Here is a 15911-nt window from a genome sequence, read left to right as displayed (position 1 = left end):
CACATGTCAGTGGGATTAAAAGTGGGAAGTGGACATTCTATTGTAAACGCTTCCAAACAAAGGGAACATTTCTGTTGAGATAGATGTGATTCAAAGTACATTTGATCACAGACTAAAAACTTAAATTAAGAGCTTTTATCACAAATAATATTGTTATTACCTTGTACTCATTCAGGCCCCATCGGGATTAACAGCTACTTTTAGGAGCAGTTTAGCCCTCCAAAATACTATCTCAAACATGGTCACACTCCGCATTTGCCAAGTATGTGAGAGGTTTTATGTGCATAAAAAAAGATAAGATAGAAGGCTTATTATCCTCCACCGCACTTTCTTTCTCAAGATTACATTTTAGAATAGTTTCACTATTGAGACAATGAACACAAACCAAACAAAGTTTCACAATGACAGTCCTTGTTCAGACTGACTCAAATGAACCCGTAAGGTGGAAACATCACAACGTCATCCGAAGTAATAGTTAATGTTCTTTGAATGCTTCTGTGTCTATTGTCAGACAGATGACCTTTGTTCAGGTGATCAACACGGGAGACTCTGTCACTGTTGAATAAATCCAGCTAAATAGACAGGATATCAGCTGGAATGCAATAAAGCATTAGGATTTGGGGGAAAGGTTGGAGAGAGTTCAGGGTACGGCCACAAACTGATGCAACAACGGAATTTCATTACGCTGTAAAAGGTATTCTCAATAGCATTGCTTTGTTAACTGCGTAAAAATATGGGGTATGGAATACTACATTACTGATTCAGACAGACAGGTGTATAATCACTTGTAGTTTGATGAGTTAAATCGTCATCCTCTACTGTATGCAAGTTCTGAGGCGCTTCACAGAACGATAATATAAAGAAAAAGATTAAATGAGGTCATGATGAAGTAAGCTTTGACCCTCGTGGATGCACTTTGATTAATAACTCAATTATAAAAAACGTAATCATTATAGTATGACTACACGAATGTCAGTAAGTTTGATCTTTGATCTTTTATATTGAATTTGAAAATTATTTTAATGTGATAGTGGGATAAGATGGTTTGTGTGTGTGTGTGTGTGTGTGTGTGTATGTGTGTGTTGGGTGTGTCTTCATTTGCAACCAGGTGGCATAAACCAGTAGAGGTTCAGTGAGATGTTATATTTAGCCTCAAATACATTTGATTTAAGTTAGTTTAAGTATGATTTATTGAGGTCTACTCGTTAGTCTTTTATTTCTATATTTTTGTTGTAAATCCACACACACACACACACACGCATACATTGACAAATGTTGCATGATTATATATATATAATCATGCAACATTTGTCAATTGTCATTCCCATTATGACTCAGGGGCAACCCAGTGTGAGGAAGGAGGCAGCGTGAGATGACGTCACTTGGACTGAAGACGTGGTGAACGTGATGTAAAGAACAACCGCTAAACGGGTGAGAACTTTATCGCGAAATTTCCAATTTAGAATAAAATTAAATGCATCCATTGATTACGTATTGTCACCTCTGTAACCGTAGTTTAAAGATACAGCTAAAAGCTTAAAAAAAATACATGAAATCACCATGTTTCATAACAAGAATGAACTTGATAATGAAATACTGATGATAAAGGCCGAATAAAAGGTACTTTGGCTACTATTGTCAGTTTAAAAAGCACGCTTCCCGAGATTACATGAAATATCATCACCTTATGAAATCTGTGCACACGGGGACGCGCCGTGGTTTGCCTGTGTGTGAGCGCGCGCATGGCCGGTGCGCACGCACGTCTCGGCACGTTTCGTCACTGCGGTCACGTTACTCGGCCGCGCCGGGCGGAGTTAAATAGCGGATGTGTGCCGCACACCGGCATTTTACACCGGCTCCATGCGCACCGGACACATTGAGAAGAGTTCAGCAAATTACACGCAAACGGACAAGTCTCTGGCTCCAACAACCGCCATCTCCTCCTCCTCCTCCTCACTCCTTTCTCCCCCCACCGGGATCCGAGCGACTCGGCTCCTCCGTGCTGACGGGATGCCCAGAGAACTGACCCAGAACCGGACCCAGAAGATCTGGGTGCCCGCCAAGGATGACAAGCCGGCCCCCCGCAGAGGTAAAAAAAAAAAATCCCAGAAGGTTTGTTGTCTTCTTTCGTGTTTCTTCTCTTCTCTTGATCGGATGTCTGAGTTGTGTTTCTACGTGACAACGTGCGCGTGCGTCCGCGGAGAAGCTCGTAGCTTTACGAGGCTGTTAGAAGGAAATGTCTTCCATATCGTCACTCCAAATTTACTTGTGTTATCTCCACCGAGGTGCACCTGAGTCACACCGGTCCTATAACGTCAGCCCTCCCCGCGCCCGAGCAGCACACATTAATCCCCCTCCATAACGTGTGGAGTTGATTTAGATGCACAAAGAGGGCGTGCAGGACAGGTGAGTTGGAGATGGATGAGGTGTGCGCGTGCGCGTTTGTGCTGATTAACTTGATATCCTAGGATCGACTTTGAGTGTGACCCGTTTAAAAAAAAAAAGAAAAAATACAATTTTTGTTTTTGTCACAAAAAGCGAGTTGTCACAAACCCTTTTCTGACGCTGAGGACATGAGAAGTATTCACTGCTTCAGTCGGCCAACTTAAATCCCATCTTCCATTCCTCCGCGGTATCGACGCCCAGCATTCCTCCGCCCCGCTTTGAGTCCAAGTCGATGTGAAGCGACCTGCAGCCGCATGTCGTTTTGATTAATATCCTCCAGGGGAAAATGTTACGGTACATCAGGGTCAAGTGAAAACAACCTGTGGGTCGTGCGAGCCCCCGTTCTGAAAAGTGGGTGCAGTGGGTGTGGAGGTACAAGGCCACGTGCCTGCTGGGAGGGTAATGGAGATCATGGGTGCAGAGGGTGTTGCACTGAACTCTGCCAGGTTCTCGGCTCCTGGTGGGCAGCTGCTATTTGGGCCGTCTCCCCGTGGTAGTCTGGTTGTGGGCTGCTCTCGGGTTACTGGGCACAAGCTGTACATTCAGGAAGTTAATTCTGGACAGGATTTCCTCTGCTTGGTCGTCGACCTGCTTACAAAGCTGTTGTCTCTGTTTCACGCCTTCCCGTGCTTCTTCGCAGCGGCTGGCGCCCCACACTTCGCCAACCCCCCCACCGTCATCGTCATGGTTGGTCTTCCGGCTCGAGGCAAGACGTACATCTCCAAGAAACTCACCCGCTACCTCAACTGGATCGGCATGCCCACCAAAGGTACCGCAGCGACCCGTTCGTTCGTTCAGTAGCTCATCGGTGCCGCTCGGCTCCTCCGGGTGTTTCACCCGGCTGCGTCGAGTGATGTTTCTTCCTCCAGGATATTGCGTTCATAGTTTTTTTTTTTTTTTTGCTCCTTCTCCTGTGTGTGTTGTAGTCTTTAACGTCGGGGAGTACCGGAGGGAGGCGGTCAAGAACTACAGCTCTTATGACTTTTTCAAGCCGGATAACGAGTGCGCCTTTAAGATCAGGCAGTGAGTTCAACACCTGTGCGTAATAAAAAGAATAAGCTACGGTTTACTCTTTATTGACATTCTCTCTCTCTCTCTCTCTCTAGGCAATGTGCCTTAGCAGCCTTGAGGGATGTAAAGTCCTATTTAAAAGACGAGGGAGGCCAAGTAGCGGTGAGTTTCCCATTATGCATCTTGTTTTGTCCAAAGGAAAACCCAAATGTCTGACAACGCTGTCGTGTCCGTTTCTTCAGGTCTTCGATGCCACGAACACAACAAGAGAAAGGCGAGACATGATCCTCCAGTTTGGCAGCGAGAATGACTTCAAGGTAAGTGTTGCTATGGCGACCCGAGGGGTCAAGCACAATGTCCTCGACGATGCGGCGACTTTCAACAATTGGTCCTTTCTGTTCCCAGATCTTTTTTATTGAGTCTGTGTGCGACGATCCCGGCGTCATTGCATCGAACATCATGGTGAGGGAAATCACAATGGAACCTGGCGTGGCCTAAAAATGAAATGATCATAACTCTTTGGGATCAGGCGCGTTTTGTGGCCATCTTACAATCTCCCTCCCTGCGCAGGAAGTGAAGGTGTCGTGCCCGGACTACCGTGACTGCAACACGACCGACGCCGTGCTGGATTTCCAGAGGAGAATCGATTGCTACAAAACAAGCTACCAACCTCTTGACCCCGACCAGTACGACAGGTAAACGATCAGCGTGGATCTCTGTCGGCACGTCGGCGGTATCACACGCAAACTCTAAGAGTCCCGATTGTCCTGCAGGGATCTCTCATTCATCCAGGTGATAGACGTGGGTCGGCGTTTCCTCGTCAACCAAATCCTAGATCACATCCAGAGTAAGATCGTCTACTACCTGATGAACATCCACGTCCAGCCCCGCACCATCTACCTGTGCCGGCACGGAGAGAGCACAGACAACCTGGAGGGGCGGCTGGGTGGAGACGCGGGCCTCTCGCCGCGGGGCAGGCAGGTACGTGCCGCCGCACACACTGCTGGGATATATATATATATATATATATATATTTGCTTGACCGCTACGCTTCAGGTGCTGAACACTGTCCCCTCCCTGCCGTAGTTTTCATCCGCCCTCGCTGGGTTTGTGGAGGAGCAGAAGCCCAAGGACTTGAAGGTCTGGACCAGCCAGCTGTGTTGCAGCATCCAGACCGCGGAGCACCTGCGCGTCCCGTACGAACAGTGGAAGGCTCTCAACGAGATCGACGCGGTGAGCATCGGGCCATCGCACGCCGCTCCACCTCGCCACACAGCCGCGAGAGGAGGAGTCTAATCGTATACCTCTTCTTTGCTTTAGGGAATGTGTGAAGAGATGACGTACGACGAGATAAAGGAGAAATTCCCGGAGGAGTTTGCTTTGAGAGATGAAGACAAATACTACTATCGCTACCCTGCTGGGGAGGTACACGCCCAGTCCGCTGGACTCTCTAAAAATCTGGATTATTATTTTAGATATAAGAATTCAACCCTCCCTTTCAATGTATTTTAGATTACTACAATCACATGAAATCACAATAATTAACAGCCCTCTCACCTCATCTGCAGTCCTACCAGGACCTGGTCCAGCGGGTGGAGCCGGTCATCATGGACCTGGAGAGGCAAGCAAACGTCCTGGTCATCTGCCACCAGGCCGTCATGCGCTGCCTGCTGGCCTACTTCCTGGATAAGAGTGCAGGTGGGTACTACACGCCCCATAAATCCCTCTGGATTTGTGCCACTAACTAAAAAACATTTACAATTCCCCAATCTGACGCACCCGTGTTCACGTCTCTGATTTTGTTCTTCTTCCTTTTTGTTCCAGAGGAGATGCCCTACCTGAAGTGTCCCCTCCACACTGTGCTGAAGCTCACCCCGGTCGCCTACGGGTGCAAGGTGGAGTCCATCTCTCTCAATGTGGAGGCGGTGAACACCCACAGAGACCGGCCGGAGGTAACGCTTCATTCAACGGATCACTGGACACGTTCTTCTCGTCCACGCAGAACCAAAGTCAATGTCACATCCTGTGTAACTATTGTGGTTCCGGTGAATCAAAAGCGAGTTACACGCAGCCCCACCAAATGCTTTATTCTCAAGTCTAAATCATCTTGATAATTTCTGACTCTGCAGGAGATGAGGAGGGCTCCGGGCAGCTTGCTCAGGCGGAACAGTGTGACCCCTCTGACCAGCCCCGAGTCGAACATCAAGAAACCTCGCATCGACGACCTCGACGAGGCTCCCATCCAGGAGCTACCGCCATCCGTGGCCTCGCTGGCACTCTGCAGCCCCTCCCACCTCCCTCTGGCCCTGGCTGGACAGGTAGCGTTCTTATAAAACATGTGCACAACACACCTTCATTTAATTTCCCAGTATTACATGTTCAGAGTTACTATGAATAAAGAGACAAGCCAGGATCTAATGATTTAGACGCAAGTCAACAGCAGCTGCCCGATGATGCCTGGCAAGATGTTTGTTTCTACCCGTTTCCTTCATCTGTCTTGCTCTCTGTGCCGGCTGCATGTATGTTCACCCTCTGGTTTCCTGTCCTCTTCTGCTCTTCTCCTCGTCCCTTTCCAGCGCTGGCTGGGCCAAGTCTGCCTGTAAGTATTCACTCCGCTCTCGTGTGTCTGGCTTCCTCGCTGTTTTCCTGTCGCTTTATGCTTCATCTTTCTTTACATACTTCTCACTGCCGACTATTATTTTCTCCAACTTGAGGAATGAACAGGCAGGTTTCTTTTGTCCAAAAAAAAATCTGTAAATATGTATAGTAATTTATTTTATTAATCATATTTATTATGATGCTCCTATTTCAAATGCTCTAACAGAAGAGCCGTAGCGTTCCATGCTTATGTAACTGGAACATTTATTTCGTGAGTAGCCGTGAGGGAAATGAGAAAGCGTTGGCGCTGTGTTTGTCAATGAGCAACCCTCACTTCCCCGCTTGCATTCCTGGGATTCCTTCAGCCTTCGTCATTCTTGTAGTCGTCACTACAACTGGCTTGTTGTACTACGCTGACTCATGCCGACCAATGCTGAGAACTCTGGTTGTTTTCTTTTTGTTTCTGGGTTTATTTTTGGCCTCTTCATGGCTCGCTTAAAGACGAACCACCCACCTCCAATATCTGAAGGTAGTTTCCCTCTTAGTCTTTCAGAGGTAAATGCGTTGTGGAGGCTTCTCAGTTGCTCCGTTCTACCAGAAGATGAACTAATAACCAACCAGACTAAATCAAATGACTGTGGCACAATTACGCTTATGCTCCTAAGCAAGCAGAGGTTTTGAATCACTGAACTAAACAAATTAATCAAAAGTATCAAATACATGATAAATGCGCATTGTTTAGTGAGGGGGGGGGGGGGGGGGGGGAAATATTAGCCTAAAAAAAATAGGCATCATGCCTTCTCCTTTAACGCAGAGACACAATCAATGTGCCACGAGCTGAATTAAAAGGATCTGATATATTATCTCTTTCCAATCAGTGTTTTGCCTTTTTTAATGGCCAATTTTAGTTGCAGCTGTCTTATGCTACATATCTTGCAAAATGTACTTTTTTTTTTTTGTTTTACCAAATAGTTTTTATGTCTGCAGAGAACATGCAGTGTGCGCTGATTAGCTCGCACAAGATGTCTGCTGGCACAGACAAAGCTTTTGGGTGTGAGACTCTTTTCAGCTTTCGTCCTAATCTCCTAGGGATTAACCGTGTGGGTGGGTGTGTGCGCACGTATACTGTAACCTGGTCACTTACACATGAACTTGCATGGTTGCGTGGTTTTCACACCCTCTGAAAATATCTGACGAATCAGAACTATAGAAAAGTTTCTAAAGACGTGTAAAGCCATAACAGCATTTTTCTTTTTTGTGGTCTTACAGAACCTGAGGAGGAACTCCTCCGGCCTCCGGGACGTCCTGCAGCCCTGCCTATAAACTTCACTGATGAGCAGACTGCTGACAAAGGCTCTCTGAACACGAAGCAACCAGGAAGAGTTAAATCATATATTTTTTTCTTTTTTGGTATAATTTCTCATTTAATCACGCAAGTAACCTCAGTCTTTATTATTCATGAAGGATCATGATATTTTTTCGCTGCCCAGTCAGATATTTCTGTTCAAAGATGTTTCATTATGAATCAAGACTATTTATTACTTTCTTTTTTTTTGCCATTTTCAATTTATTGTATTTGTTTGATGGGAAAACCTTTAACGTCCCGTTTTTTTTATAAGACTGAAAGAGGAGAACTGTGACTCGTTCAAATCGACGGTTATTACTGGTAGGTCACCACATCTCTGATGGCTCTCTGTGAACTAGTCTCACTGGTTTATTAATTTGGAGAGACCAACTGTCACGGCAAGGTTAAATATTTCAAACCATTCTTAACTTATGATGGCACTGTTAATACAAATGTAAAGGATTCTATTTTAGTTTACATTGTAAAGTTTTTAAGACGCCCTGCTGTTTTTAATGCACAATTATTATTTTTTTTAAAAACCTGTGCAATGGAAGAGCGTTATGATTTAATCTGTTATTTGACACTATACAAATGTGATTATTTTGCACAACGAGTATACATTTGTATTTTATTTTGTCATGTCTCGGAGATGGAAGTGATTTTTGCCGTAGAGTGCCTGTAGTGCTTGTTTTGCAAGCCTGACGCCGCTTCTCTGGAATCGATTGCTCGGGAAGGGCCAACACGTGTCACTAATAACTACACATAATATATATGTATGTGTAGTCTAATAACTACACATATCACTTACATTTTTTTTTATTTTTCAGTGTGTAAGTTTTGACACTACAGTGCATCCCGATCATTTGAAAGTTCTTTTCTTTTGAAGTCTTCTACGCTGCAATGCTCCGCACAGATGTAAGCATATATTTTTGTTATATTAATGCGTGCCGTTGATAATATCTTTAAGTGTGTGTGTGTGTGTGTGTGTGTGTGTGCATACAATATAACTGCATAGGAGATAAATTCCCTTGTAGAAGTATTTTTGTACTTATGAAAGGCCCGATCTTTAGAGATCGAAGTTGCTAATCTCTCTCTCTGTAAAACTTTTAACATTTCTGCTCAAGATATTTGAAAATTAGTTTTTTGTAAAAACTGTTATCATATTTATTTATATGTAATTTTGGATGCTTTGAGTGAAAGGAACCTTGTTTTGATCTCCAAGGACTATGCATGAGTGGACGGTATGTTAATTTTTGCATCTGCTGGACCAATAAATGAACTCCTGGAACATTTACAGTGTTTTGGTTTGCTTATCTTCATCGGGCCCAGCATTCACATTAAGCCTACTTTTACCCAGTTTCCTGTTAGGGAGTTAGATCTGCTGTGTGCCCAGCATTTTCTGGCACTCCTGCCTTCATTATCTAACCCATTCACAAGATTCATGAGTCACAGGCCGTGAGAAGCACGGCCCCTATCAGGCAAATCCTGAGTGGCTGCGATTCAGGATGTCTCTGAAAACATGCGCTCTCCTTCTTAAAGGATTGAGCACAACATGAGGTTTTTGTTATTGCACTTGTGGTGGTAATAAATTCAAGTTCTGTGGTTGATTAAAAAAAATAAATAAAAATAAACCTTTGACCGGCAGTGCTTGGTGACCAAAAATAATTTAATTTAAAAATAGAATTGTCTTCGTTGTGTTTTTCTAGATCTCTAAATTGAAACCTATGCACAAAACTTGGACTGCCAACATGCTACACAATCACTTCGTAACATGCTATGTTTCAAAACATTTTTACAAAGTAACAGAGCTTTATTGTGATGTGTGTGTGTGTGTGTGTGTGTGTAATCATTTTTTTTATTTTTAAAAAGAGTCCTGCTCTTTGTTTGAAATCCCTTTGACTTTTTCAATAGTGTCACCACGTTTTGGGTTTAGCGGGCCGCTCATCATGGTTCATATGATCCATGCAGAAAACATCTATCGTTGTCTGTTTGTATCCCGGCGTGCTGATGAGCTGGGACGTTTTCACCACTTTACAGATGCAAACGAGCTGCTACTTTTACTGCTTCCTGCTTTGCAAATGCCTTTTCCAAAGCAACTGCGGTGAGACAACCAGGAAGCTGCGTTGGGCCGCTCCGAGCTAGGCGAGCTGCAGCTGTGTCTTTAAAGTGCGGCCAAACTAAAATGGGAACTATTGGGAATACTGTCAACGGACGTTGTACCGCAGTCAGTCGGTTAGTTAAAAATGATTCCCTTCCGGAAACCCACAAGTAGGCCTCCCGGCTGCAGAAGTGATATAATGATCACTTCAAGTCGCACTTCACTGCTGCCAAGTGTGTTTCTGGTGTAACGCAAAAAGTTACTATTTGCAAACTATCAAAATGATGATTTTTAAAAAATAAAACATTGGAAAGATATGTTGTACACCAGTGGTTCTCAACTGGTCTGGCTCCGGGACCCATCATCACCTCTTAATGACAAGCCGAACATTCTCAACTTCTCAAATTTCTTTAATGAAAATATGGTGCAGTTTGAACCTGAGATAGTATGGAGACAGAATGCGTATGCCAACACAAAAACGCCAATGAAAAAACAAAACAGCTAGCTGTTAATTCTAATTTTTATTTTCCCAGGCAAAGGCCATTAAAAATCGCGACCCACCAGTTGAGAATCACTGTTGTACACAATGTAGAAATGTATGTAAATTGCTGCATAATGAGCTGAACATTTGCCGCTCTATGCTGTGGCGGACCGTCTCCTCTCTCCCACGCTCGCTCATTCAAACAAACGTGGACACTCATTAGTATTTGCCAGCTGAATGCAAGAATTCCTTGAGTCTGTATCACGGGTAGACAGGTTGTCATGGCTCAAACTGGTCATCTTGTGGCCAGATGGGCTACGTTACTGCTGTCAGGTACGCTAAATGCTCCGTGTGCACCTCCACACGTACACAGACAAACATAAATACACAACTCGTGTCCATGACTCATGACTTTTTCCTCTGCAGTCACAACGTCACGGAAATTCAAACCTATTTTGCATTCTCACTTTGCATATTGGACCACTTTACCTATGCAAGTGTTCTACTGTCAATATGCAGAATGTTTGCTTACGCCCCGTCATTGCCGTGTTATTTCAATATTTAGCTGCTTTTTATCTTAATAAAGAGCAAGATATAAATTGAATACTTGTTGCTCCAGCTGTGACGTGTTCAGCCGGAAGTAGACTGTGGTCTGGCGTTGGTCCTGGTGTGTGTGTGTGTGTGTGTGTAATCTCTATGGGAGGCTGCTGTGTCAGACGTATGAATAGTGCGCCAGATTGGTGTTGGCAGGGAGGGCGAAGCGAATAAGCTTCACAAACAGCTGTCTAATGCTGAACTGACCAAGGCTTGTGAACGTACCCAATCACTAAACGTACACTTAGTCGTGGACGTTGGTCCAAGTTTAGCCGAGTGTACCAAAAGCTCACTTGGGAACATCAAGACAGTTTCAGATGGCCGAGCGTCGCGCCTCGCACTCTATCTTTGTCGCTCCTTATCGTGACTCAGCAGCTCGTCATCCTCTATACCTGCTTAGCCTTATTAGGTGGTCATGTGTCACAGGCCCATTTGAGGTCAAGGTGACCTACTTGTACTCATCACATACAGAGCATGTACACATGTAGGCTCAAAGCTGTCTGGAATAGGAACCAGCTAATTGGTGAAAAATAACTAAAAGTAAGGTTGAAATAGTTAAAAGAAATGAATAAATTACCTAGTAAGTAGTAAAAACTAGTTGGATGAAATATCTGAATGTTATGAATAAATGGTTGACTACTCTAATAGCTAAAAAAGTAACAGCAAGCAAGATGGCTGAAACGTTATAAAAGTACCAGATACATTATTAACGTATTTACATGCAAGTAATGACTACATATCTAAAATGACTACAACTAATTGGATAAATGGTTGAAGAATTAGCTCAATTTCTGAAATAACTTAAGGTAATGGAAGTGTGTAACCAATCAGCCCTCGACATTGACACCAAATGTAGTAAAAACATTGCAAAAAAAGGCACACAACAAAAACAGAATTCTGTTTGGCACAGTTAATATCCAGTTTATTTAATTTCAAATGAACATGCTTGGAACACGACGTGTGTTTGGCTTTGTGGATCCATCCTACTAAAAGAGGCTGGAAACCATAAATCACTGTCAGTAAAAACATGTGAATGTCTTATTGACTGTTGGACATCAGAAACCACATGCTCATCTTTGTCAAACACGTTTCCCTGTAGAAACGCCGCAACGTCACACATTCCTCTCTTGGTCCTCTGTGGAAGTTTACTTGCTAAACAAAAGACCTGTAGCCCCTCCAGAGACCCTGCAAGTCTTTGCTTTCAAATAGGCCAAACTGGTTTGAACCAGTAGACTACTTCTTTACAAGTGGGAATCTTTCTTTACATTGTTAACAGAAGACAATGAAACTAAATAAATACAGGAGGAAAAGTCTCAAAACTGAAACCCCTCTGCCCGACTCTGTGAGCTGTGAGATGAATATGAGTATCCATACATTCAATATGTATGTATATAAAACAGTATACACATGTGCTACAGTTGACCTTTTAGTAAAACATGTGAAACTCCATTATTCCAGTGGAGGAGTGAAAACTCATCCCTCTCTCTTTGTGCAGAGACCATTGATGGAGAGATATTGTCCTGAATGGACAGGATAAGTCACTCGGTGGCCATGAATGGAGCATAGCAGATTAAATAGACCATGCGTTATTCCTGATTACACTGGCGCTTTAATAAAAGCCCTTTTACGTGATCCTCTGCACGGTTCCATTTCCACGGTGACTCACCCTGACGTTTAGGTTTGGCTCACATTGCATTTACAGTACATGGATTTCCCAGAGTCCCCTTTTTCCATGCTTTAATCATGACTTATTTAACCTAATAAGTATTAACTTATCATGTTTCAGTATTTGTAGTGTGTTCAAGAAAATGCTGGTACAGTTCTCTCTCCTTGCTGTCACAAGCAGGATTTTTTTTAATCGTCAGCACTGGGAAACAGGTTAGTGCTCTGACATTTTACTTTTAATATACTCTTCAAACATGAGCCATTTTTGGATTGTGTGCAGTAGAGATCATCAGCTGACGAAGGTCCCTGGCTGGATTTCATGTTGTGGTTAAATAGAATGTACTTTATACTGCATAGAGCCCGGGACACCTCCCACACAAATACTTTTTAACTTAAAAACGCCAGTTTAAGATTAGAGGACTCGGGGGGATGGAATTTGAAATGGATTCTCTAGCAGAATATTTGCCCCGCTCCAGTCTGCTGGTTTGGGAAGGGAACATTTGCACACATACTTTGTTGAACCACAAGGCAAAAAGGTGCAGAACCTGCAGCTCATCCAAATGTAACGGAGCGAAGAACTCAGTGGCAGTGCCACATACTTTCCTGTGTGCGTGACATGATTGAAAATCATGATGATGACATCGGCAGCCGAAAAGTAGAGGAATAAAGTAAGGAAAGAAATTATGGGAAGAATAAATAAAGGTGGTGTATGTTTTGATGACAAGGTAAGAATGTGAAGGATGAAGGATGAGAGAAGGAGAGGAAAAGATGGGGAAAAAAGTGATAAGCAAAAGACGCAAATTCGTATGAAGGCCGGAATAAAGAAAATGAGGTTTCGATTGGTGTGAGCAAAACCACGTACATCTTCTCCTTCTAACCAAGCTTCATCTTTCTTCTCCTCCCCTCCTCCCCACCTCTTTGGCCCTCTGCATGAATAATCAATCAAGAGTGATGTGTGAAGACTCACGTAGTCACAGCCTGACAAAGAAAAAACCCAGGGGTGGATTCCCCCCTTGAGGGGAGAGACACCTACGTATTGGTATTTCCTCTACTCTGAAAAGAGAACATTGAGAAAGAGCTCACAAGTGAATAAGAACATGCAGCGTTGCAACATGCATTGTAGTAATGTGCCGGTGAAATTAAGGTTTTAAGGGCAGCAACAATGTCATCAAAAAGCTCTTAAATTTGGTTTTCAAAAGATTTCGGATCCTTGAAACAAATACAAGGGGATGCTCACAATTAATTTGAAGTTCCTTTTAATCCGTCCAAGTATTTTAATAATATAGTTTTCATCCATCACTTTTAGCTACCTATTTCAGCGCTTTACAATTTACTTTAGGCTCCGTTTTTACACAATTTATTCATCATCATCAACTAGCTTTTTAAGTTCCATATAACATACTTTGAGCAATGTGTTTAAAAACGTTCCATTACTTTTATTAAAATCAGAAACAGCTTTATTTGCATAAGCAGAATTTGAATCTTATTGTAAGTACTTTGTTTTTGTACTCTCTATTCCCAAAACACCATACATACAATAAGAATGAATTCACATCTCTCCTCTTCACAGACGCTTATTCAATCATTCAAGGTTGCGGGGGGGCTCGAGTCAATCCCAGCCGAGCTGAGAGACACAGAGACACACAACCGAATACGCACTCACATTCAACACACCCCCCCGTCACCAATTAACCATCTATATAATATACAGGTGATCATATTCATTTGGCGGCGAGGTAAGTGATGATTGGGATTTCTCAGTTTACTTTTGCAATTACAGGGCGCAACTGAATTTCTCCCGTTGTGTTGCGAAGTAGCCGGTGTTGCAACAAGTGACTTCTGTAACTTAAAGGCAGTGTGACCTTCCCTTGACTCACGGCCGCTTATCATCCCTGTGTACCTGAGAAAATATCATAGATTCATATGAAACCTTGAATGAAACCAAAGCTAAGCGTGGCCGCGAGGCCGTTCCTTCATGTCAAACTCTTTCCGGGAAATGTTTAACCTGATGTGATCCTCAGTTCGTTCATCTGTAGGGCAGCTCTGATGGTCTCACCCAGGACCGCATGCAAGCCTGCTCTCTGTCTGCAGTCCTCTGCTTCATCATCATCTCGAGAATCCCTGACATTGACCCTTTTACATGACCTCTAATGTCAAGAACATGGAGCGTTTAACCTTTCAATTTTATCCCCAGACAACAGTGATTTATTCTCTACCTGGTTAATTGGGTGATTGATTGGATTTGGTATTAACCGCCGAGAAAAAAAACAAAAAACACTTCAATCAAAACTCACATCCAGGTTTTGTCCTTGACTCTGCACTTAACTGCTCCTTAATCCACGAGAGCAGCACGTGAGAGCCGGTCTAATGCTGAACGTAAAATGCAATCTGCTTTTAGCTGCTGCGTATCCTCTTAACTGACAGGCCCGAATAACTCTGATCACTATCACAAGTAAAAGTCCAGGTAGACTCATGCAAAGGTCATTCCCAAGTAAATACGAACAACAATTGTCAAATACAAGACTTAAAAGTACAATATTTTCTTTCAAAATGTTGTATACTTAGTCACATTCTGCCACTGATAGAATATGTGAGGCCAGTTTAGCTGAAGGCTCCATGTTTAACGTAAGAGACACCGCTGCCAGTCAGGGCCCAGTGTCAATAGATCGACTGGCACAATTGCTATCGTTATTACATGCATTCAATAAATACATGTAAACGAGTACTTTTTCATGAAATTCAAAAAATGTCCGTCAAAAAAACAAAAAATGTGTTGGTATGCTTTTAAAAAAGAGAGAGAAAATCCGGTAAACACGGCTGAGCTGGTAATGAGGCAACATCCTGGCAATGCTGCAGTCACCATGGCAGCATATGAACAGGAAATGTGCTGACTAATAGGATTATGGGTCAGCTGCATTAGGAGTGCAACCAGTAGTGCAACGTGTGTGTTGTTATTAACTTTATCTCGGTTAGAATGACTTTGGGTTTTTCATATTTAGAATGAGCTGATTGTTCCTGCAAGTAAGATTGAGGCTAAAGTTATTTTAGCAAAATAAAACCATCCGAGTTAATGTCAGCCATGACATCTTTGTATTCTCCATTGTGTTGGATTGAAAAACTCCATAATGAAAACTGTAAGAAGGGAATAAGAGGGTTGCCATGCTGTGCCTCCACAACATCTGCTGAGGACCTCACTGCAGCTGATGTGAGCTCTGCTTACCTGCCACCTACCTTCCGTGTGAAGTTGTCCAACTTTGCTGCATTTGTGCCACCTGCTGGACAACCAAAGTAATGCGGCTACATCAAGGAGCCTACCCCCCCCCCCCCCCTTCCAGTGATTAAACGTTAGTTTATATATTGAGAGTAAAGTGTACGTTCTTCTGCTTCTTGTGAGGTTTAAAAAATGTTTGTGTTTAGACTTTATGTTCAAACAGGTTTTCTGTGAGATGTCCTGACATCCTGTCCTCTAAAGCAGTGTTTTTCAACACGTTCACAGCTGTCAGGTTTGCCGTAAAATCATTTTTTACATACTGTCACTTCATTGGTGAAAAAAAAAGAGCCAACTTGTGTGTTTGTGTGTGTGTGTGTGTCGTCGCGCTGTTGGTGGTATGAAGGCTCAATACTCCCCTCTGCCCGTGGGTGGCGGTACACAGCGTAATTAATAGGCAGATTTG

At 43.3% G+C, this 15911-nt stretch overlaps 1 protein-coding gene across 5 annotated transcripts; it reads left to right on the top strand.

Annotated features, from left to right (window-relative positions):
• Positions 1–1459: 1459 nt before the first annotated feature.
• pfkfb3 (6-phosphofructo-2-kinase/fructose-2,6-biphosphatase 3) lies at positions 1460–8693 on the top strand. Of its 5 annotated transcripts, none has more exons than XM_040174831.2 (15): positions 1460–2089; positions 3086–3214; positions 3372–3468; positions 3552–3618; positions 3699–3773; positions 3862–3918; positions 4027–4151; positions 4230–4437; positions 4543–4689; positions 4777–4881; positions 5025–5154; positions 5281–5408; positions 5586–5774; positions 6033–6055; positions 7324–8693. In XM_040174831.2, exons 1-15 carry the CDS (start codon positions 1861–1863, stop codon positions 7328–7330), a joined length of 1716 nt encoding a protein of 571 aa, XP_040030765.2. In that variant the 5' UTR covers positions 1460–1860; the 3' UTR covers positions 7331–8693. The 5 variants fall into 5 exon arrangements, with proteins under 5 accessions (XP_040030765.2, XP_040030766.2, XP_040030764.2 ...); XM_040174832.2 differs by lacking the exon at positions 7324–8693 and adding an exon at positions 6556–6749 and having other exon boundaries at positions 1462–2089; XM_078101552.1 differs by lacking the exon at positions 1460–2089 and adding an exon at positions 2278–2406.
• The last annotated feature ends 7218 nt before the right edge of the window (positions 8694–15911 follow it).

This window comes from Gasterosteus aculeatus, chromosome 4 (genome assembly GCF_964276395.1).
Source record: "Gasterosteus aculeatus chromosome 4, fGasAcu3.hap1.1, whole genome shotgun sequence".
NCBI classification, from domain to species: domain Eukaryota; kingdom Metazoa; phylum Chordata; class Actinopteri; order Perciformes; family Gasterosteidae; genus Gasterosteus; species Gasterosteus aculeatus.
This window is presented reverse-complemented; position numbering and strand designations above follow the sequence as displayed.